Here is a 24,995-nt window from a genome sequence, read left to right as displayed (position 1 = left end):
ACAGAAATCTTTGAAAGAAAGATACTGGAAATTAAGCAGATATCTCATAGGGCCTGGACAACCCTGTCTCTGAATAGTCATGTGATTTGTCCAAAGCACAACCATCAATCAGCGCCATCTACTGAATCCCACCCAAAAAAAGAGGGTGAAATAACTTTCTGTTGTTCTAAATCTCTACTTTTGACGCAACACACTTTATAATAGCCAATGACTGAAATGCATTTCCAGTGCAGCGCTCAGGCAGCACTGACAAGCTGGTAAGAATGACATTTCTTGAGAAATCATAGCTTTCAATCTTATCAGACTTTAGCTTTGCACACCTCAACAATACTCTTAAAAATCTATTTACTGTTTTAACTAGTATTTTTGTTGGCATAATGAGGTAGAAAATTCCCATGAGCATATATCTCAACCTTCTTCAAATTAATCAACAGCTATGCTTTTTAATTCAATATAGACCTGTCTTATTACCCATCACTTTCGTTCCCATGCTGATCCTCTGTTTTAGTTTTCTGGCAGAAAATTTGCTTTCTTTTCACTTTGGCAGGACTGTGGTTCATAAGTTATTCATTTCCTCTTAGTTTCCTCCACACTGCATTCTGGGCTATTAGCCTTCCATCAGGCTGGGTAGTTAAGAGTCAGACACAGGGTGAGTCTTGGCCTAAGTCATTTACATTAGTGCTCAGACTTGTACCTGCAGAATAATGAAAAGAAAAGTACTACCTCATCAGATCCAGAAAGATCAGAAATTAGTGCCACAGTGCCACTTTGGACTTTCTCTGGATAGTATATTGAAAAAAGGAGCCTCATGGACTTTCACACCCAGGCTGGCTTCCAACTATGGTCTTCAGATCCCAGCCTCCTGAGTAGCCAGAGTTACAGGCATAAACCACTGATACCTAGCTCAGAAACTTTAAAGAAAATATGCAAAATAAATTAAAATCTTCTTTCTTCCTAGTATAGAAGTATGTTGAGTGTTCACACAGACACAGCGATGGATGTCGTGGCATAGTCAGAACATGTGTGTGGATACAAATGCACACATACAAAAGACACAGGTAGAATGTAATCCTCTCATCTTTTCTTCTAGTGGAGAAAATTACAGGTTTCAACAGTAGCCCAAAATAGAATTCTGAATGCATTTCCATCTCTGCTGTCACACTTGGGGTGTCTCCTTCTGACACCTGACAAAGTAGATGAGAACTAGAGCTAAAATATTCCACACTCATGCTCACAAGGACACCCAGGGCCAAGAAGTTCCATGCTTTCACACTGTCCCCTTGCTGAGAGGCAGAGCAAACACTGGATCATCTTCTTGTAGAACTTCGGCCATCAGGGAACCAGACAATGCCAGGAGCTCCTGGTGGAGACCCATTCAGTCACTGTTCATGTGTCCTTTCTGGATCCATCCAGCAGAGGCTTTCTAAGTGTTCCGCACGCTGCGCTCCACACTCTGTTCTGTGCTGGGCAGAAAATACTAAAAACACATAGTCCAGTGCACCTGAGGGAAACAAGTGACTTCGGTAGAGTTCAGGTGCCACTGCCTACGTGGCACCTGAGCTTTAAACCAGTTAAGGGAGGGAGGTATGGAGTCCTGCAGGACAGCTCTTAGGAGAAGTAGGGTGGGTTTGCAAATGCATCTGACAGCTTGGGGAAGATGATCTTAGCAAAGGAAGGTGCTAAAAACCATAGGAGGGTGCCAGCCTCCAGCAAGCCAAGGGCAAGACATTCTCCAGTTCAAGCTGTGGCTACATATGAGTTGGAAGGAGGAAGCCATGGAGGAGTCAGGGTGGTGCAGTATACCAGAGGATGGACTTCCCAGAAGGGATTCGCCATCAGATGGGTGGCAGGTGTCCTGGAGCTGGGAGTCACAGTAGGCAGAGGAGAAGAAAAGTTCTGCCATCAAAAGTCATCTGAACATTTCTGCTTGAACATTGGCTGTTCTGTCAGCCTTAGCTGGAGGAAGACGAGTGCGGGGTGGGAGGTGATGCTTTCCAGTGGAGTTCCTGAACTCTGCTTTCTCCAGCATAGATTCTCTTCTTTCTGTACCCTCCTAGAATACAGACGTGTCACAGCTTCCTGTAGAACTGGATATGGCCTTCTGATGTTTGTCTTGGAGTCTGGGAAAGAAGAGGTCTCCTGGGGATATGGCTGTCCTAGGGGCAGTAAAGTAGTTGAAGTGCTGTCTGTGAAGTTCAGGGTGGAGAGAATAGAACTAAGGGGAAGGGAGCCATAAGAGGGAAAAGTCGACATCTTAAAAGTGCAATGAAGGGCTCTCAAATTACAGCACTGATTCTCAACCACAGGGAAATTCTACCCCCAGGGAAACACTCTGCAGTGCCTGGAGGCATTCATTTTGTCTCTATGGAGATGGGAGGTTTTATTGGCACCCGGTGGGCAGAAGCTAAAATCTAATCTAAGCCTCTGTCTACTGGGGAGATGTTGCTACCCTTTGCTCAGTGTGCAGGACAACCCCACAAGGAAAAGCTATCCACCCCAGATGCCAACAGTGCAACAGCAGGAGACTATGATCTGAAGGAGAGGCAGGTGGTGCAAATGTGTAAGGTGAAATTCCAAGGGATTAGGGAATGGCGAGGAAGGTGCCAGGCTGGCCAGGACATGGGCTATCTGGATGTCTTCCATGTGTCTTTGGGAACACATGTAAGTAAGTTCCATGTACCCTTATAAACCTGGTCAGGTGGCTGCCCCACCAGGCTTAGCCTATATATTGCTGAAGTTGACATTCTGATAAGGTCCAAATCTTTTATATTCAGACTTAAGTGCATGAGCTAGGAACAGCAAATCAAATCCCTTACTACAAGGGGATGCAAGGTCCAATCAAGTTGTTGTCACATATGATGTGCAGTAAAACCGTTACATAATGTCAGCGTTCTTCAGCTGTGTAAGTCCCCACAGTGATCCTGAGCAAGAGTCCAATGTTTGTGGATAAACTAGAATACAATTCTCTTCAAAGATTACCGCATTGGCAAACTTAGGAGGGGAGTCCCTGAATGAATTCTGTGGTTTATTAAGAATGCTTTTATGGAATACCAGGAGAAAAAAGATATTGCTTGGTCATATATATGAAATATATTTGCTGTCCATTTCAGAAATAAATCAAGTGTGTGAACAAGCAAACTGTAGATCACCTTTCTTTTGAGTTTCAGCCATGGTCATTTCATTTACATTTCTTATAAAAAAACATTCTGGAACCATGACTGATTTTTATTGTATAATGACTTTGTGGTGTAATTTGTTGCTTGCATCTTTAATTTTTATCTGAGGAAGCTTAGGACAATGATGATTAGCACAATGAGAATTCATGTGGCTAGATACCTATCTTTATTATTCATTTTTTACCAGAAAAGTTTATGTACAAAAATAATAGTTGAAAAAAATATGAGAAGGGATATCAAGATTTGAGAAGTAATATACCCACTATCTGACCAATATAACTAGAACCCCTCTATACATTACCCCAACAACAAAATATAATTTTTAAAAAACTCAAAAACAATAGTTCAAGCTGGGCACGGGTAGCCAGGAATGAATAAGGCTAGACAATCTTAGCTATCAGAAAGCTGAGATCTGAGGTTCATGGTTCAAAGCCAGCCTGAGCAGAAATATTCATGCTTATCTCTAATTAACCACCTAAAAAAATCTAGACGTGGAGCTCTGAGTCAAGTAGAGCATTAGTCTTGGACAAAAGAGTTCAGGCACAGTTCCCAGGTCCCAAAACCATGTGTGTGCCCATGCACATGCATGCATACGTACGCACAGACACACACATACAGACATACACATACATACTCTGATGAGCCATTACAGGATATAACTGTAACAGGGCCTAAATCACCAACAGTTCAGGCAGACACAGTATATGAGGGACCTTACCTGTCGAGTCGTGTCTCTGAAGGCTGGTATGGGCCATTATTTACCAGGGCAGGTAAGCAAATATTTGGACATCTGTTACAGTATTGAAGAGACTTTGGCTTCCCCCACATACACCAGAACCTCAGCATTGCATTTACAGCAGAAATCAGATAATAGATATTCCCCCTTCAGGAGGGTGCCGGGAAAGGAGCCCAAAGTCCCTTGTCTATAAATCTCCTCGGTTCAACGTCCTGTCAAGGAACGATTTCTCATATGAGGAACCACATGTTCTCTGCTCCAACTCTTTTCTGTGCTGTTTTGAGTAACAAATACCAGTGATATGTGTTTCTCTGGTGCCAGGTGGCACAAGTATACACTGACAGAAGATCCCACTCATGCTCAAAGGTGGCTCCTAGCCTGAATGGGAATCAGCTGGTGGGAAGTGGCTTGAGGACTGTCAACAGTAGAGAGTATGGGAAATGGGACTCCACCCAGCCTGTACCTAGACTGAAATTTGCTTATTTTAGGATTCCCATTGTAGCTGGGATGTGTGAAGCATGGCTGCCGGGTCTAGGTTCTTTCTGTGAAAAGAGCTTTCTTTACTTTTCTTCCTGGCTTGGCCTGTCATTAGAGTTGTTTTGATTTTAGCCTCCCATATACATAGTATGACATAGCTGGGAGCGTGGATTAGTGGTAGAGTGCTTGCCTAGCATGCATGAAGCCGTGAGTTCGAATCGTTGATACCACATAAACAGAAAAAGCTGGAAATGGTGATGTAGCTCAAGTGGCAGAGCGCTAGTCTTGAGAAAGCCCAAGGACAGGGCTGGGAGTTTGGCCTAATGGAAGAGTGTTTGCTTAGCATGAACGAAGACCCATGTTCGATTCCTCAGTAACACATATATAGAAAAAAAAAAAAGCTGGAAGTGATGCTGAGGCTCAAGTGGTAGAGCATTAGCCTTGAGAAAATCCAAGGACAGTGCTCAGGCCCTGAGTTCAAGCCCCAGAACTAGCAAAAAATGTACGCCTCTTGCCTAGATAGCATGAGAGGCACATGCCTCTGTACCTAGCCTACTGGTGGAGAAGGAACCCCATGATTTTTCTTCTGGGGCTGGCCTTGAACCACAGTCCTCCCATTCTCAGACTCCCAAGTGGCTAGGACCACAAGCCTGAACCATGACAAGCCTGAGCATGACGCTAATGGCATGAGCCATCAGAGTCCGTTGGACTTGAATCATTGAGTCTATAGTAGGAAAAGGCCATGTTTAGAAGATGAAGTTCCCTTTGGGGCAGTTTCTTAGTGCTGGTGTGGGGATGCAGTGTGCTCAGACTTTGTGGGAGACTGGTGTAAGGCCTTATCTGCCATCTCACTGAGGTCTGCTGTGTAGCTGTGTCCTCTGCACCTGCTTGAAGGGCTGGAGTTGTGGCTGTCCGTAGGGGCTCTGCAAACTCCAGTGAGGACGGACCATTGTGCCACCTTCTAAGTGATTTCTGTCTCTCTAGAGGCTGTATTTTAGAGAATTGAATTGACAGTTGATGGTAAACAGTTCACATTTAGAAATGCCAATTTCCTGTCATCAGTGACTATAGACATTCTTTACAATTTGCCTTGATTAGCACTTTCGTCTGTAACTTCATCTAACTAGATAGTAATTGCACGAGTGGTAATTTCGTTCTCCCCACTTTTCTTTTTTACGATCTGCTCTTGAAACGTTTTCTGGTCATCTCTTTGAACTTCCAAATCAGAGCAGGACAGGTAGAGCCGTCCCTGGCCCTTGAATTTGATGGTTGAAGTCTTGTCTTCACCACTCAAGTGGAAGCTACCACGCCTGCCTCCCGCTGAGCAATTCCAGTCTTGATCTTGCTTTACTGTTGTCCAGAAGCATCGATTTTAAATAAATATTTTCAGGAGAAAACAAGTCATGCAGGCAACCAAAGGGCTTCATGTTTTATAACCCGATGGCGATTCTCTGAAGTACATGCTGATCTTAATTTGACAAGGCATCACAGTTCTGTAGACTACGAAATAAACGAGGCCGCTCCTCCCCACATGCATAACAAATTCTCCAGCCATTGCTGCGCCCCGCCCCTCAGCATGTCAGCCCTTACCCTGCTCACAGGAGCTACAGGTTCTCCTCAAGAGCTAGCCCAGAGCAGCCCCGCTCTTCCTTGCTTATGATCTAACCCTGCAATGCTGTCATCCTCTCTCGGCTTTGCATCAGAGCCTGGGGGGTAGGAGTTAGCAGGATATAATTATCTCTGAAACAGAAGACTGTAAATTTTACAAAACGTAAAACATGGTTCCCTCAAGTAACACAAATCCTACATTGACAGGGAGCCCCAAATCTCCCAGCCCACAAGACTTAGAAAGCCTAAGGATTCCTCCCAGACTGGGGAGCTGTGATTGCAGCAGCACAGAAGATAAGGCCTGTTGCTACTCCAGAAGAGGGGCGGGGCCTGCTCTCTGGCATAAGTAAAAAGAGGCTCACTTCTTGATGTAAGGTAATCCAAGAAGCATAAAGCATAAGATCTTTCTACTATGAAGACCAGTCAAGTTTGAAATTGACCAATATAAAATAAGAATTCTGAGGGACCTTTGAGAAACATGCTCTATTTATTAAGGGGAAGTGGTGACTAGAAAACAGTTTGGGGCAGTGCCAGGATGGGAGTCAGACTCCGTGAATGAAGACATGCATTTCCTGTGATACTCAGGATGCTTCTGGATGGCGTGAAATGACTCTTGGGCTTCCTTCTCGCCTCGATGTGGACTCATGTGTGGTCCTGTGCTGCTTAGGTATCTGATATGTGGCCAGTTTGATAGCTACTTCCTGGAGAATGTGCACTCACACTCCTCCTTCCCAGTATTGGCTCCCCATCCTGCCATGATGCAATTGCATTTAAAACAATAAAAAAGAGTAGCAGCTGGACCCCTGTGGCTGTTCTGCTAGCTAATTAGGAGGTTGAGACCAGGATGATTAAAGTTCAAAGCCAGCCTAGGAAGAAAAGTTTATAATATGTCATTTCCCATTAACCAGAAAAAAAGCTGGGGGCACAGCATGCAGCTACTTTACGAAAAGCAGAAATTGTTTATTGAAATATTAACCTTGTCACATTATGGAGTGTGTTGAGCTCTGTCCTTTGTGCCAAAATACTCAACACTTCTCCCGTGACCTCTAGGAAGGCAGAGGGGATAGTCTTGTGATGCAAAGCCTGCAGGTTTTGCTTCCAGATCAAGCCTTTTATTGTTAAGGGAGTGAAACACGTTTACAGGACAGTTCCTTGATTTCATCATTTTGAGCTCAGGCCTTTATGGCAGGCTCAGCTCTGTGCAGCACTGTCTCCCAGGGCCATCCCTGCCTCCTGCCCCTGGAGCTGGGCTACACCGGTGAGCTCGCCTGGCCAGAGCATGCTTCCTCTCCAGTGGAGCCAGTTAGCCTTTTATGCAGCTGGCCGGCAGCTCCCCACGTTCACTGATTCCTCAAGTCACAAGAATATTTTAAAACAATGAAAGTGAAACACTTCGTTTTATGTAACATGAATTTTATCTTGTAGATCTTTCAAACCACCAATAAAAATATGGGTAGAGCTCTACATTTGGGTTTAAAATAGAGACTGGAATTTACATTTGGTTGGTAAAGGAGCCTGGGGTGGGAGGGAATTACTAAATTTGATACTCCTCTCCTTGGTGTAGAATCTGTCTTTCGGGAAGGACTGGCCCTTGGGATTCCGCACAATCTTATTACAGAGACAGGGGAGGGGGCTGTTGCCTGGAAATGTCTTCCTTAGGTCTCTGCCAAGTGAGCCTTATCACAGGGCGATGGCATGGTCTGTCATTCCGGAGGTGTTTCCAGAGAGAGGAGGCAGGGAGTGGGACAGGTTAGAAGAAGGACATGTGGTAGGTAAGGAGAAGGTCATTGGCTGAGACATAAGAAAATGGAACACACACACACACACACTCACACACACACACACACACACACACACACACACAGAGTAGTCATTCCACCATTAAGAGGAGTAAAACTACGACAATGACTAAAAATTTTGTGGGAAAAGGAGGTCATAGAAATGCAAAGGAGGAAATGAAGATGCAGAATGGGGATGCGAAAGAGGGGAACAGAGGGGCAGAAAAGAATAATTGAGGGGTTGAATATAATCAGGGTACACTCAATTATCATAGACATGTGTGAAAATTCCATAAGGAAACCCTTCACTCTGTGCCACTACATTTTTAGAAGATTAAAAATGTGTGTTTTCCTTAAAGAGAATGGAACATTCACTCTAAAATTAGCTAACGTAAGTACAATACGACATGGACATGGTAATATTTATTGTTTACTGCATTTCCTGAATCCACCAAACAAAAAACACACCGACTTTTGTCTGGTATATGTTCTGATTTCCTTGTGATCCACCTGTGGCTTCTTATATATTGGCAGATACATTTCACAGGTATTTGGCAGAAGCTGGTATTTCTAACTCTACTCTGACAATGGTTGAGAATCATTGCAGGAGACTGGCTAATCGTCATGGAGGAAATGAAATACTGGGGAACGTATGACTGCCAGTTTTAGGAAGTATGGGATATTAGCTGCCTTTCTAAAGTGAAACAAAGCTTGTGCTTTGTCTCTCAAATGAACAAGCTGGCAAAAAAAAAAGGAGGGTTTTTATCTTGGATGTTAATATTAGTCCTGCTCGACTACTTTGGAATAAAAAATAGATAAATAATATCCTTTGGGAAATAAAGTTTGCCTTTCTTTGTTACCCACGGAGAAGTGCTCCATAGGTTTACAACCCAATAAATAATAGGCTCAATAAATAATTAGCAATATAACACAGCCTGACCTTGGAACATGGGATGGCTTTTCTTTCTCTCCCCGGCTTTCTTTCGTTTATTCTTATTTCTAAAGTCTGTGTTTTCACTGAAGGGGAAGAGTGCCCACCGCACCCCGTAGCCCTCCAGTCAGTGGTGATATGGAATATGGCTTGGCCACCTCCATAGTCACCAGGATCTTGTTTCCTCTCCTCCCTGCCCTGTTCCAGGAGCGTCTCCTGCTGTCCTTGCTGCCAGCACACATAGCTATGGAAATGAAGGCTGAGATCATCCAGAGACTCCAAGGTCCCAAAGCTGGCCAAATGGAAAACACAAACAACTTCCACAACCTGTACGTCAAGAGGCATACCAACGTGAGGTGAGGCCCCCGCAGCCCTGCGGGGGGAGAGGGGGGAGCCCGGACTCAACTGCATCTCTCTAGGATCCTTACCTTGTGGGACCCGGGGATACACTCGGGCCTGATTTTTGTGCCGCACCTTGAGCTGCAGCCTGCTGGAGGCTTTCTAGCCTTTTGTGACCTGGCCTAAGAGGTCATTTCTAGTCCTCGCTGCCAAGGATGATTTGAAATGGGGTTTCCAGGCACAGGGCTTTCTGGGGAAGGGGTCTCTGCGATGCCCATGTCTGCCAGGGAGCTGAGAGTTGACTTTCCGCTGGGCACATGGACTTCTGAACTATGGCCAACCAGTGGCAAAGGCCACAGAGGACTGACGTGTACCCAGACTAAGGCACTGAGAAAGTTAACTGGTCTCCCAAGCCGAGCCTGGGCTTAGTTACATGCCAGGGAGTTATGGCTGGAATCAGAGTACCTGGAAAATGAACATCTAACAAAAGAATAGCCTCGGGCCTGGAAGTTTGGCCTAGTGGTAGAGTGCTTGCCTAGCATGCACCAAGACCCGGGTTCGATTCCTTGGTACCGCATACCTAAAAAAGCTGGAAGTGGTGCTGAGGCTCAAGTGGTAGAGTTCTAGCCTTGAGAAAAATCCAAGGACAGTGCTCAGGCCCTGAGTTTAAGCCCAGGACTGACCAAAAAAAAAAAAAATAGCCTCATGTCATCATTGGGTAGTGATGCAGAAGTGGGTGAGGCCTCAGTTCTCCCTGTACTCTAGAGAGGAATCAACCCTTGCTCTAGGCTGGCCTGGGGCAGGATCCTAGTTATAGCCCTCTTGCCCAGCCACTGAAGAGCCAGGACCCTTGCTTACTGCTGTGTCCCACACTCTCCTGGTGCCTCATGTTTTGGGGCTGTGTTCTTCCATTCACTCCCTACCTTGACATGGCGGGTCTCTGTAAATGCTGTGCATAGGCACCAGGCCTCCTTGCCATGCTTTGCAACGATCGCTCACTTCTCAGAGACACGACGTGACCTGTACTTCAGTAAGAGCTGCCATCAAAATGGAATACTCCCGAGCATGTGTGGGAAGCAGGATCTAGTGCATGGCTCAGTCCAGGCTCTTCCGTACACATTCATATCTCCCCTGGACTAGCTGCTTCAGACCTTACAGCTCGCTAAGGAAAAGCAACGTTAACTAAAACTTAAATACATGAGATCCTAAGGAGGACATATGACATGTGTGATTCCGACATCAAAAGATGTAAAAGTGAGGTTAGAAACCCATTCCGAGTAGGATACAATTGCATATAAGGAGTAGAACACCACTGGGTAAGTAAGAGAAAACCCTACATATATTTCAGGAGCACTCATATTTAAAAGCCGTCCCCATCTTTTGGTTTCTGTGGCATTATCTGGCCGTTGTTTCCTTCCTGCGGTCTCCTTTGTGGTTAGCCACGCCTCTCTTACAAAAGAATGTGGTCAAGTTCTCAGGCAGCTCCTCTCTGTTTTCTCACGAAGACAGTCATCCCACCTGTGTCACGTGAAGGCACACATCTCAGACTAACTTTCCACGGCCACTGTCCTGTGGCATGTGAGGCAGGATCATTAAACTCACAGACAGCTGGGATCTGTACAGAGCTAGGTACCTAAATCTCATTTCTCAGCCAGAAACTCGCCTTACTCTTTCCGATACTCTTGACTACTTGAGGAGCCTCACGTAAATGGAATCATGTAGTGTGGTTTCTCCTTTGGACCTGAACATTGATTGTCACTTTGCGTAGTCTCCGATTGTGAATGCACGTGTCAGAATTTCATTGAAGAGTTTCCACTGTGTGTATGTCTGTACGGACATTTGGTTCACTGCTATCTTAGCCATAATGAATAAAGTAGCTGTGAACTAATGGCCATCTGAGTCCCTAGTGTTATTTTTTTGGATGGAGATTACAAATCCCGAACTGAATTTCTGAATTACATAGCACTCCACATTTTAGTTTTGGGGGAGCTACTGTGTTGTTTTCCACGGGGGCTGCACCTTTTTCCCTTCTACCAGTAATGCACATAGGTTCCAATTTTCCCACGTGCTTTGCTAATAGCTATTATTTTCTGCGTTCTTTCTTGTCTAGATACTATCCATCCTAATGAGTGTGAAATGTAATTTTTACATTATAGAACAAACATCTCATGCTATATCATATTCACTGTGCAGATACGCAAAGCACCAGCAGAAATCTGCACCTCTTTATAAGGCCTTTAGAAACCAGAAAAACCTTGTTGTGAGGAAAGGATATGGCAGCCACACCAGTACTGGTTCTTCTATTCTAAGAAGAGGAACAGGAAGAGCTCTGGGGAATCTCACCGTAGCCTCCACCAGGAAGCACCGCACTCCCATTTCCAGGAGCCCTCACCACTGCCCCCCAGGTCCCCATTCTGTGCTAGCACTGACATGGTTTCCTTACCCCACTCCTCCTCAGCTGCAATTATACACCTTGGTGTGTTTATGTTTCATGAAAGCTCCTGCCCCCAGATGAGCTATGAGCTTCAGGAAGCAAGTCCATGGCTACTTCTCTTATTTACAAAGGAGTCGCCATTTAACCAAGCAGTGTATGAACACAAGAGATGTTGACCATGTCTACCGTATCCTGGCAGATAATAAATGCTCAAAATCACTGAATGGTTGGGGTTTTTTTAGAGATTATTTTTTATTTTTTTTATTATATTTTTTTATTGTAATTAGTAAAAGGGTTACATGATATTTGCCAGATAGAAGGTGCATTAATTCACATACATTGATACCCTTTCATATGTCTTGGTACCCATTTCCCTCCCCCCCCACACCCCCCACCCGTCTTGGTTTTCCCCCCTTCCCTATCAAATTTCAAATATCCAAGTACAAATAATAAGTTCAATATATCAGATAACAAAGTGAGATACTATACCAATATGAGATAACCAAGGGACAGCAAAGGAGATGAGAGACAACATAGTACATTAAGGACAACAATCATTCATTATATGGCTTTTTTTAATCCATGGAAATAGGATTGGGTTTTGTCTTTCTGCTGCTTTTGCTTTAGGAATTTGTGTAATGTAAGTCAGGATGATTCAAGTAGAACTGTACTCTGAGGTGATCCTCTGAGCTCTGGCGGTGGAAAGTGGTCAAGTGCTCTACAAAGTAAGCAAGAAGCAAGGGAGGAGCAGGGACTTGGCAGGACTTCCTCTCCCTAATGCTGGCTGCAGCTCCTCTGCAGAAAAGTAACACCTGAAAACCATTTCCATAGGCATGTTCACAAAGGGTTGGCGCATTGATGCCCCCAGGAAAAAGTGATATCCTCCTTACAAAATCACTATTGCTGGAGGAAAGTGGTGATGGCTTTCTTGACAAATGCAGACGTTCAAACCCTGTCCCCCTCCTGTCCCCGCAGTATCCTGTACGCAGACATCGTCGGGTTTACCAGGTTGGCAAGTGACTGCTCACCAGGGGAGCTGGTGCACATGCTCAATGAGCTTTTTGGGAAGTTCGACCAGATTGCCAAGGTGAGCACAGATGGCCTCTGGCTGAGGTGGCAGTCTGCCTTAGCTGAACTCATCACTAACCCTTTATCCATAGTTCCCGTTTGTCGGAAAAAGCACCCTCCATCAGTGCGGCTGCCTCTATGGTGCCTTGAATCTTACGCTTGTCGCCAGGATAAGAAATGCCTTTGCATATAATTATTACATGTTTTCATCTATTTTTAAAGCGTCTGCTTATATATAATTCAGCACACATATCATAAATATATGCAAGATGATGTGATACCATTTGAAGTTCTCTCAGCACTGGGTGTTTTCAAGTACTCCTGTAGGCATTTGTATGTCAAGGAATTGGTTCAATCATTCTTTTTTCATATGATTAAGTAGGATCCTGATACACACCGACCGGACAAGCTGGTCACCTCCTCTGATTTTCATGCTTGGACTTTGTACTATGGGAATGTGGCTTCCAGATTTGCCATGCATAGCAAAGTTCACACACAGGAAATGCAGACACGCTGTCACACAGCGCATGAGGCCTTCCTTAGTGGAGCCTCCAGGCTGGTGATGATGGTGGCAAAGCTGTCTCCTTCCTTGCCAGTTCTGTCTCAGCATCATCAAAAATACTTCATTGCACCTATTATGATTTTCATTGCACCTATTATGATTTGTTATTTATGTGTGGACGCGTTGGTTATAAATTTAGCTCAGTCTTAACTATTGTGTAAACTAAAATATGTTAGGAATTAATCTGGCCTGTATATGGGAGAATGTCCATTCTTGGGCTCAGATTTCCAAGTGTGTTTTGTAAAATTATGCTGAATGATAGCCATTACATGAGACTCTTTTAGTAGTGCTAAAGTTTGAACTTTGGGCCATAGGTTGGCCAATGATCTACCACTTGAGCTATGCTCGAAGCCTAGCTTTTTGGAGATGGACTTTTGTGTCTGGACCAGCTTCAATCCTTCATTCTCAGGTCTCAGCCTCCTGAGTAGCTCAGATTACAGGCATGAGACATCAGTTCCTGGCTCACAGGGGACTTTTAAAAAGTCAATGAGATGATCTCTCTACTTCTATCCTTTACCAAGTCTGATGAAAGGGGATTTTATAAATGATCATCCACAGAAAAGGAAAAGTTGAGATTTAAATAATAATCACCACAATTGCATTTACCTCAATGATCTCCAGAGCCCAAATATCTAAGTGCAAGACCACTGTATCCCATTCTACTGCTTACTGAGTGTGTGTCCCAGCGCTCCTGATTATTATAGAAATTACCTTTGAATTGCTTATGTAGAAAGCGTGGAGAAAGCAGGAGAAATAAGGACTAGTTTGCTTTTTCTTATTTGTGATATTGTGTTTAGAAATGCAAAGCATGTCATCAGCAAGGCTATAAATAAGCAGGGAAGTACACTGTAGCCTTTGAACAATAGTCAGGCAAAGAAATATGTGGAACTTTCCACAATCCTAATGTGTGTTGAAGAACAAGATGCTGTCTGAAATCTGTTCCCTTAAAACATTAGCTTCTGTTAGTGTCAGAGGAAAAAGTAAGACTTTATTTTTGTTTTTATTGTCCTGAAAGGTCCACAAGCTGTTTGAAACATTCAAAAGGGCTAGTAAGGTTGATGCATATGAATGCTTAATTTAAATATTATAATTAGAATTGAATTCAGCCAAGGAAAATAATGACTTAGTCAAACATATTCCAATATTTCACCTAAGATGAGAATTAAATCTAGACTACTTGGCCATGTTGAATGATAGCTTATTAGAGCTAAAGATGTTTTTTATCAGATGCTGCCTGTTTGTAGAAACAATCTGCTCCACATTTAACATAAATGAAGAAAGCCACAGCATGGAACAGAATCACATAATATAATGGTTCAGATGGAGGGCTGGTCCGATCTGGACAATTCAGCTCTGCACAAAACGTTGCATTTCCCCATCTCCTTTGCAGATATTCTGACTAAAGAATATGACCCTGAGCCTGTAATCCTAGCTACTCAGGAGGCTGAGATCTGAGGATCACAGTTCAAAGCCAGCCTGGCCACTAAAGTCCAGGAGGCTCTTCCCTCCAATTAACCACCAGAAAACCAGAAGTGGGGCTGTGGCTCAGGGGTAGAGCACTAGCCTTGCGTTGAGGAGCTCAGGGACAGTGCACAGGCCCAGAATTCAATCCCCATGACCCACACAAAAAAAAAAGAGAAGAAAAAGAATATGACGCTGTCCTCACCCTCCTCTGCTTATCCTGGGAGAAAATCCTTCCAGAACTCTGTCTCCTTTTCCGTGTCAGTCCTTTCCCTTATTCTTGCTATGTGGAAGATGAGCTTGTGGGTGGGGGAGGGGGTTTCTTTTGGGTCCCTGAAGGGAGGGGCGGGGCATCATTTCTCACCCCCCCACACACAGGCCACTCCCCTGGGGAAGGGTTAGAAATGGTAGCACATTGTGGTGTTGGGTACATCTGAGTCATTCTGCACGTTCCTCATGTAAATGAGTTTCTGTGATGCTTTCTCTTTCAGGAAAATGAGTGCATGAGAATTAAAATTTTAGGAGACTGCTATTACTGCGTTTCTGGACTCCCTATATCGCTCCCTAACCATGCCAAGAACTGTGTGAAAATGGGGCTGGATATGTGTGAGGCCATAAAGTAAGTGTACCTTTGGACACACAGCAGCTTCCAGCTGTGATCCTGACCTGAAATTCCCTCCACATTTCTGTCCACTGACACTGAATGCAGCATTGCATTTTTAAATATAAATATTCACAGACATCTATGGGCAACTGAGTGACTCAATCCAAGGTGACAATTTGTGTAAATGTGCTGAGTCGGAATTGTGAGCCTTAGATTACAAGGAAGCAGAGTTAGAAATATCTGTTTTGTTTCACAGGGTTTTTTTCCTTAAAGAGAGTCCCTACTTAAAGTATTTTCTCAGGGTAACTAGAGGAGAAAACCTACTTTTTATTTCCAGGCTGCAGTGAAGGCAGAGCTTTAATCCAGAACTGTCCACTCAAGGGTGTTCCATTTGTGAACGTATTTTCAGTCGTATCTATAATACAGGCTTTTGCCTGTATCTCCCCATGACTCCAGAGAAGCCTTGCGTATGTAGAGTAATGCTATCACGGACTCACCACAGACTCACGGTGCTGTCATCCCTGCACTCTGGAGGCCGAGGCAGGAAGGTCCTCGGTTCAAGACCAGCTGCCTAATGAATTAACGATCAGCCTGGGCTGTGCTCCCTCTCGAGAAAGAGCAACATGACCAGCGCTGCCAGCGAGGATGCAGAGCATAAACGAAATGGCGATTTTTCTTGCCAATGCCACCATGCATCTTTCCGTAGCAGTGCCCTCTGTACGTGCCCGTCAGTGTTGGATCACTGTATATGTGGGCCATGTTCCGGAAAGTGACTCCAAGGTTCAGAGGGAGGCAGCTCTGCCAGGACTTCCAGCAGGGAGTGAGGCCTGCCTGTCACCTCCAGAGGCCAGGCTCTCCCAGGGGACAGACCTAGGCCTGCCCAGGGCTGCACTGCAACAGGAAGTCACAGCAGGTGCTGTTGGGCAAGTGGAGAATGGGAGCAACTTGAAAGATGAGGAGGAGGAGGAGGAACAGGAGGATATGGAGGAGGAGGAATAGGAGGAGGAGGAGGAACAGGAGGAGGAGGAGGAACAGGAGGAGGTGGAGGAGGAGGAGAAGGAGTTGGAGGAGGAGGAGAAGGAAGAGGAGGAGGAGGAGGAGAAGGAAGAGGAGGAAGAGGAAGAGAAGGAAAAGGAGGAGGAGGAGGAAGAGGAGGAGGAGGAGAAGGAAGAGAAAGAAGAGGAGGAGGAAGAGAAAGAAGAGAAGGAGGAAGAGAAAGAAGAGGAGAAGGAAGAGGAGGAGGAAGAGGAGAAGGGAGAAGGAGGAGGAGGAGGAAGAGGAGGAGGAGGAGAAACAGGAGGAGGAGGAGAAGGAAGAGGACGAAGAGGAGGAGGAGGAGAAGGAAGAGGAGGAGGAGAAAGAGGAGGAAGAGGAGGAGGAAGAGACGGAGGAGGAGGAGGAGAAGGAGGCACTGTTTTCCTATGAGACATGGTCTACTTGCTTCTTCCTATGCATGAAAAATAATTTTGGTTTTCTTACAAAAGTGGGAGATGTTTTGGAACTCGACGAATCCATTTGTGCAACTTCTTATAGACGACTTGTAAAATAACAGAATGAAAAGAAAGTGAATCAGTCCAAGGACTCCCAGCTTCTTCGCCTTCTCTGGCGGCCTCTGGCCCTCCACGTCAAATCCCCAGTCAAGGCATTCTGTGGGCAGGAATCACTTTGGAAAGTTCCCTTGCAAAGAGATGTGCTGAAGAATTTTATAAAGAGAAAGCACTTGTGCATACATAACCCATTTTAAAGCCCTCTCTTGTGCAGGAACTTGTTTTTCTGCTTTTAAAGTAAATACTTTCCCATTCCATTAAGTTTTAAATTACTCCAGTGTGTGGAAGGGCTTTTAGGGGGAAAAGACTCTTTACACTGCGTGCATAAGCATGAGCTTCAGCTCAACAGAAATTTCTTTTTTAATACGTTGCCTTGTGGTAAAATCTATGCACCATAAATGTCAGCCTTTGGCCAGAGGTTGTACAAATAGTTTATTGACAATGGTCTCTCCTTTCTCCCTCCTGTGACTTTTCCCACTACTCCACAGCTCCCTTCCCCCTCTCCATACCTGCTGTCACACTTTACGTCTTCAATACCCATGTTAGATATTTCATATACACAGAATCACAAACTGTCATTCATACGTTCCTCCTTTCACTTACATCTTGGAGTATGTGAATATATCTTCGCTTCACCCATCCCTGCTTTGTTGATGAGGCAGCAGAATCAAAGGCTTCCAGATTCTCCATCTAATGTACAATGCACATTACACAGGAACTATTGTGTTCAGCTTCCTTTTTCTCACCATCAAATCACTTATTTTTTGCGATGTGTAAATATAATTAATTTGTACCTGTTTCTTTTTTCAAAGTTTAAACCTGATGAGGCAGTGAAAGTCAAGATACAAGCTGATACCCTCAGTGGAATAAGTAGCTTCCTGAAATGTATAATCCACTCCCTCAAGACAGCCTGGCTTCGTCTTATGCCTGATCGATAAAGTCATATTAAAAAAAAAAGAGCAGATTGCTTTGTTATATCTCCAAAGCAGTGACAGAGGGAGGCTGTGCAAGCCCGGGGCTTTTCTCTCTGCTCTTTCCCTCTCCGGTGAGCAGAGCATCCCACGGGTCTCGTAGTGAAATGGGCAGTGTTGAAGTAGGAGAACTTGAACTTTCAAGTTAGTAAAAAGACACCTCTCTCAGAAAGCCATTTATTTTCACATCATAAAATCATTTTCAGGGCACAAAAGCTATCTAGTATTGTAAGGGTGCCGTGCCGACTTCTGACTTCCGTCGCTTTCGTCTGTGTGTGACCCACGCGGAAGTCTCCCCCGTCACTGTGAGACTCGGCTACGGTGCTCCCGCTGCAGCCTCCTGTTGCACTTGTCCTCGGCAGTGACACCTTACGTGATGAGTGCATTTTGTCAGCAGAGAAAATTGTACACTTCTGTGTGTTTTCATTTCCCTTCATTGAGCCTCTGCACTTGTCTCTGTCAGTTTAAAGAGGTTTTCTCCCTTCTCTTTCTTTCTTTCCTTTTTTTTTGTTGGTAATGGGATTTGAACCCAGGACCTTGCACTTACTAAGCGAGTCCTCTACTACACAGACTGCATGTTCAGCCTTTTGTTGTTTTTGTTACTGTTTCTGGTTTAAATCCTGTGCTATTCACCCAGACTAGCCTCAGACCACGGACCTCCTGTAACTGGGGTTTCCGGCACACACCACCACACAGCTTGTTCTCTGAGATAGGCTCACCTGCTTCTTTTTGTCAGAGCTGGCCTCAAAATGCAATCCTCTTATTTCTGCCTCCCGAATAGCTGGGATTGTAGGCACAAGCCACTGTGACTGGCTTTCTAAAGTACTTTTACTACAAAGTTTAATTCATTTTCATCATATATTATGCAAAGCTCTTTGGAAAAGCGTGTTCCTCCTTTATTGAAGAATAGACACAACCATTGAAAAGCTTTAATCATGATTATTTATGAAATGTTCCTTATTCAGGCTGGAAAATCATTACTAAGTGCCCAGCTAAGTAAGTGGTATTGTTCTCTTCTTGGCAGGACTTGTTCACTGAGGCACAGAGCTCAGGAGGCAGTGGACTTTCCAGTGACAGGCAATGAGATGCCATGAGAACACAGGGTCATAGGACTCCAGGGTGACCACACACACAAGGCAGCATATGAAAAATAGGTGCTTGATAGATGGGAGCTCAAAGCGAAAAGCCGAGAGCCAGGCCTGAGAGAGTCAGAGATGGAGCACTGCGTTTCACTGTGGGGAGGCGGGGAGCTCAGGAGGAAGGGAGCCCTCTGTTAGCCTCTCTGAGACATTTGAACGGGGTGCAGGGCCTGGGAACCTAGCTGTGAGTGACGGGAAGATGGTGACGCCCCACCCTTCTCTTTAGGAAGGTGAGGGATGCCACGGGAGTTGACATCAACATGCGTGTGGGAGTCCATTCCGGGAACGTTTTGTGTGGCGTGATTGGCCTGCAGAAGTGGCAGTACGACGTGTGGTCGCACGACGTCACCCTGGCCAACCACATGGAGGCCGGAGGAGTCCCTGGGTAAGCTGCAGCTTGCATGGTCTCCCTCAGCCAGGCACAGGCAGAAGTGACTGCTCCAGTCTCAGTCGACCTCTCCTGCCTGCATCGGTGTCAGGGCACTGGAATCGTGTTTCATAACCAGAAACACAGCAGCCCTGAAACACACTCGCAGTTAGCGGTAGAGTGATTGCCTGTCACATATGAAAGTCTGGGTTTGATACCTGGCATAAAGAAATCCCACAAACTTTCACATCCTGATTCCACTGCACTTAGAACCCTTGTTGCACTGTGGGTATGAGAGGCTAAATTATAAACCTTTACTTACTTGCAACTTTATAGGGAGACATCCAACATTAGCATTTTTAATGCAGTTTTGATGCACCTTTTTCTCATAAGGATGACTTCTAAACATTACGACAAGCAATGGTAGGCTCTTTCTCTGGTTAGAGATTGGAAAGAAATAAAGCAAGAGTAGTAATCTGGAGACGCATGCGTGAAAGACTGAGAAAGAAAAGCCACACTTCCATACAGTACAGCACTTTCTCAAAAACACGCTCCGTAGGCATGTTGAAAGATACCCTTGCATGCAAAAATTCAGCCTGCTCGTGTTTCCTGGGCTGTCGTTTTTCATGGAGACCTCTGTGGCAGACATCCAGTGGTAGAATCTCATGGCCCCTCAGAATCACTCTCCAAACGGAGGCCTGTGAGATAGAAACTTGTAATTAAAGCATTATAGCTCATCTTTCCAAGGACATGCACCCTGAATTCCCTACATTTGGTGGAAGGACTGTCGCTGAAATCCAAAATGAAAGAAACCTGTTTCTTCACACTCCCTGTTTGCTGTCGTGGCCATGTTGTGACCATCTGCTTTTGAAATGGAATTGCAGGCGTGTTCATATCTCTTCCGTCACCCTGGAGCACTTGAATGGCGCTTACAAAGTGGAGGAGGGTGACGGTGACATTAGAGACCCATATTTAAAACAGCACCTGGTGAAAACCTACTTTGTAATCAACCCCAAGGTCAGTATCATTGAACAGAGTCTGTGATTAGCCAATTATTATTCTGAACGAACAGAGCAGGGAGGAGAAGGGACAATTGATTCAGAGGAGAAGTGCTGTTTACCAAGAATCTTCTCTAGTCTTGGCCTCTCAGGTGACTGTCACTATCGTTAGTGGCTTAGTGGTGAAGATGTGTCATAGTCATGAATTCAACCATCGCTGACAGGAATGGTTGAAATTCTTGGGCTGTCTGCGGAGAGGATGGGGATGCAGGCAGCAGCCTGGTGTTGGGGGGTCGGTGTATAGGTGGGGTGTGTTGTCAGTGTACTCAGCCTTGCTGCTTGTGAGTGTGGAAATGAAATAACAAGACTTTGCTCGAGGCTTCAACACTTAAAATTCCAGTGAGATGAAAATAGACTGAACATTCCAAGAAAAGCAAAAGAAAAATGGCCTGAAGATTAACAAATGGCTCACACATACACACCTGTGAGGCTGTGCCCATACACACAAATTTGTTTTTGTTGTGTATCATAAAAACTCCCATTAGAAGGAAAACCAGCCCAACAGTGAGAAGTTTGTCTTTCCATGTTTATTCTGCGCAGATAAATGAGTGATCACTAGTTACGAAGAAACTCTCAGAAGTTCTGGGGAGTCCCTCTTAGCAAGAGAGACTTCCAAGCGTGAAAATAGGTGTCACAACATAAAGACCAAGTCCATGATGTTTCTTCATGGTGCTCTCCTTGATAGCCAAGTTTCTCCTTTGGAGAACAGTTCCCCAGCCTCTCGGGCCCCCCCTGTAGATGTGGACAAGCAGCAGGAGGTGGCATGAAAGAGCACACTGCGGTGTGGAGAAGACCAAACTTTTAGGTGTGAGGTCACTCACAGCTCTCAGCCCTGCTGTCACTTCAGCAAAGCACAGCCTTGCACAAAACCCTCAAAGAGATGTGCACAGGCTGTTGAAGGTGGATAAAAACATCCATTTTCATGTCTACTATGTGTTCCTACATTTCGGCTGACTATGGGGGAAAGCTTGTTACTCACTGCAATGAAGGAATGAGAGCAGAGCTGGATAGAGGGAGGACGGACCCTGGAGGGACTTGACTTAGTCAATGCATGATGAAACAGGGAGGAGGGAGGGGGAGGAGGAGGAGGGAAAGGAGGAGAGGAGGAGGGGGAGGAAAAGGAGGAGAGGGAAGAAGAGGAGGAAAAGGAAGAGGGGGAGGAGGAAGAGGGAAAGGGGAAGAAGGGAGAGAGGAGAGGAGAAGGAGAGAGAGGAGGAAGGGGGAGGGAAGGGGAGGAGAAGGAAGGAGGAAGAGGAGGGGAGAGGAAAGAGGGGGAGAGCCCTGATGCACCAGGTGTGAGGCTGTGTTTTTGACCCCAAGGGTGAGCGGCGGAGCCCCCAGCACCTCTTCAGGCCTCGCCACACCCTGGATGGAGCCAAGATGAGGGCTTCTGTCCGCATGACCAGGTACTTGGAGTCCTGGGGCGCGGCCAAGCCCTTCGCCCACCTGCACCACAGGGACAGCATGACCACGGAGAACGGGAAGATCAGCACGACGGTAGGCCTGCCCCACGCACCGCAGCGCCCTTCCCAGAGCCCACGCTCAGCCCAGCTGCAGAACAGGTCTCAGCCGTCACAGTGGTGACCTGCTCGGGCTGGTGACCAAGAGGGGCCTCAATGTCACGCAAGGCCGCCCTTGCGTCCGGCAGGCTGCGGCTCCTCACGCTTGCTTTGGCTTGATCATAGCAGTTCTTCCAGCTTTCCTTGATCCTTTCTAAGCAATCGATGTGCTGCGATAGAGGAGCCAGTGGACAGGCCCCGGGGTGTGCATCCTCTGGGGCAGAGGAAATGAAGACGTGATTGGAACCGTCTCGGGCACTCCTCCCCGCCACCGTGGGAAGATAGCTAGAGGAAGTTCCTGAGCATGAAGGGCTGCTGGTCTGGGCGGGGAGCTGGAGATGTCTCGGGAAGAGAGGGCCAGGCTGAGAGCAGGATCGGACAATGAAGTGAAGGTCAGAAGGAAAGGAAGGTGTGCATCGTGGGTGGAGAAGATGGGGCGTGAGCAGTCAGAGGTGACGAGACGCCGTGACACTCCCCCTGTAGTGGGAACCCACAGGGATCTTAAGCAAGAGAGGAACATGACAGGTGTGTGCTCCGAACTCTCGGAGCAAGAATCCCGGGGATCTAGAGAGAACAACGACTTGAGGCTGCACGACAGCGGGGAACAGGTGTCTGAGGACCGGTAGGGAGTGGTGGAGATGTTGTTTAAGATGGGGTAACCAAGCGCTTGCTTGTGGTCATCCTTGGTCCATGCGTCTCTTTAGAGACCTGTGTGCAGCAGGAGGTAGAAATGTCTAGATGTCCAGTCTGGAGAAGTAACAAATCCCCGGGTTGCAGATGATGTTTGGGGCTGTGAAACAGGGTGAGATCAGGAGGAGACTGTATCAAGAAGGAGGCTTGGGCCTGGGGGAAGAAAGCATCCCGAGACTCTAATCTCCAGTGGCCAGTGAGGGTATTCATATCATTGTCATGAAAATAATGACTTAAATAATTTTGCTTCTGTCCTTTTCGGTCTTCATGGCCAAAACCTCAGTCACTAGTCAAGATTTATTACCCATCAGCAGTCCGTGGGTTGGTTGGTTTTTAAGGAAATAAAATTCACTTGTAATTTGTTGCCTGTGGTTATCTATGTTATTTCTTAAGTTTACCAGTGGGAAAACAATCTTGCCCTGTGAAGAGGGTGTTTTGATGGTTCTTCGTTGCCAGCTTTATTATGCACCACTTTCTTCTGATGTCTCCCTTGTTTATCTCACCACCTGGGGCCAGACGAATGGTTTCAGCCAGGCATTCTGAATAGAAATGGGTTTTCAGTCTTGACTCACATTTGTGCCTAGGATCTTTTCCTCACATGGAAGTTAAGTGTTTTGTAAATGATCGTCAGCATTATAAAAGAAGAAAGGTATAACCCTTATTATTACAGCATTCCTCTTGGGAGAATTTACATCTACTAATATACATTTTTTTTTAAATACAGGATGTACCAATGGGCCAGCACAATTTTCAAAACCGCACCTTAAGGTATGACATAGATTTGAGCATATAAACTTTAAAGGCTTCATGCTCGTTAGTTATTTCTAGAATAATTATCATCAATTCTGGTCATTTCCAAAGGGGTCTTTCTGAAAGAGCAGCTGCTTGTGAAAAGCCATAGTCGATTGTTTCTGGCTTCTTAAGAGTTTAAGTCTCATTAGAAGTAAGAGAGAGAAAAGGAAACACCACTTGGCGTCAATTCGGAATAAAAAGTTGTTTTCTTGACTCTTCTCAATATGTATGAAAATTTGGATTGTTATAAAATACGTTGCTTAAAAGCAGTTTTTGTGTTAAATTCTGAATATAAATACGGTCCAGCTTTTCACTGGTAGAATTCACGCTGACCACTCTTGAAGAAAATATGTTGCTTCTGAGTAAGCTGTAAACACACATGGCCATAGCACATTTTCCAGAAATGCGTCCAGATCTTTAATTGCTAGACTGGGCTTTGATTTGTATGTTGTGGAAAATTCACAAATTAGCATTGAGATAAAATATTTATAGTCCTTACGCAAGTTCAGCCGGGTGCATGGTGGCTCACCCCTGTAATCCTAGCTACTCAGGAGGCTGAGATCTGAGGATCAAGGTTCAAAGCCAGCCTGGCACGAAAGGATCTGAGATTCTTATCTCCAATAAACCTCTAGAAAATGGGAAGTGAGGCTTGGCTCAAGGGTAGGGTGGTAGCCTTGAGCTGAAGAACTCAGACAGCACCCAGGCCCAGAGTTCAAGCCCATGACTGACAAAACAACAATCTATTTATTCTCTGTGGAAACCTAGTTCCAAGTAAGCAGTCTCACCAGGGATGCACAGAGCCAAGAATCGCATGATAATTAATCATCATTTTAACTTACAAAGTCACAGACCAGCTGGTTTTCTGTCTGCAGCATTACTGCAAAGTAGATGTTATTCCATAGTTATTTTGGAGGGGAGGAACTAGGCACTGGGGTCCAGTAGAAGAGTTAAAGCCACATGGCTGCTGCAGCAGCTAGCAGCAGCCAGAGCCAAGGTCTGTGCTCAGATGTACTACTTAAGTCTCCTTTGCTGACCTCCTCTCTGTCCTGCCAGGCTAGAACTACTTCTTCCACACTGTTCTGCTTCTTCCGGGGCTATTGGATTTTTCTCATCTGAGAACTATGGACAGAAAGCTGCTTTTGACTCAGGCCCACTGGCCTCCCTCCCACCTCCTGGCTTTTGAACATGGAATCTAATAGGCCCGTGTGAGATTCCAGGCCAGTCCATGCATGCGCTAGTGCAACCCAATCCTTCCCTGCCTCCTTCTGTGGAACTGCGCAGGCCTGTGGGTGGAATGGTTTGGGAAGGAGCTTGGGCTCAAAGAGTGGTGACATAGGAAAGAGGGCTGGATAATCCCCCAGAGCAAGGGGCCAGCCAGCTCAAGGAAGTCCTGAAGCATCAGTCAGGATCCCCTGGTGAATAGATGGCCATGTCTGGGGGTACACAATCACGTGCACATTAGAGGCGTGTAAACACGGACTGCAAACAGCATCCGAATCTGTGTCCAGATAATTCGAGAATTGACGCGATCTGTCACGGCTTGCTTTTGCTGCCTACTGGCACGTCACATCTATTTATGATGCTCAGCTGTGCACAGGCACTAACTCGATCAGGCCTACACAGAAGAACAAAGGCCACAACTCTGTTGTCCTGTAATAGTGAAGACACATGTTTTCCCAAGAAGCTCCAGGTACTTGT

The 24,995-nt window shown here is 45.5% G+C and overlaps 1 protein-coding gene across 1 annotated transcript in view; it reads left to right on the top strand.

The window, feature by feature from the left end:
- The window catches only part of Adcy2 (adenylate cyclase 2), a 221,954-nt gene that overhangs the window by 127,482 nt on the left and 69,477 nt on the right, over positions 1 to 24,995 (top strand). The window contains exons 4-10 of the mRNA XM_090332144.1: positions 8,914 to 9,062; positions 12,455 to 12,566; positions 15,062 to 15,189; positions 19,058 to 19,216; positions 20,083 to 20,215; positions 21,577 to 21,753; positions 23,230 to 23,273. Of these exons, the coding sequence (XP_090188270.1) occupies positions 8,914 to 9,062; positions 12,455 to 12,566; positions 15,062 to 15,189; positions 19,058 to 19,216; positions 20,083 to 20,215; positions 21,577 to 21,753; positions 23,230 to 23,273 (902 nt within the window). The remainder of the gene's footprint in view (positions 1 to 8,913; positions 9,063 to 12,454; positions 12,567 to 15,061; positions 15,190 to 19,057; positions 19,217 to 20,082; positions 20,216 to 21,576; positions 21,754 to 23,229; positions 23,274 to 24,995) is intronic.

Source organism: Megascapheus bottae, chromosome 4 (genome assembly GCF_031878675.1).
Source record: "Megascapheus bottae isolate mThoBot1 chromosome 4, mThoBot2.hap1, whole genome shotgun sequence".
NCBI lineage: Eukaryota > Metazoa > Chordata > Mammalia > Rodentia > Geomyidae > Megascapheus > Megascapheus bottae.
This window is presented reverse-complemented; position numbering and strand designations above follow the sequence as displayed.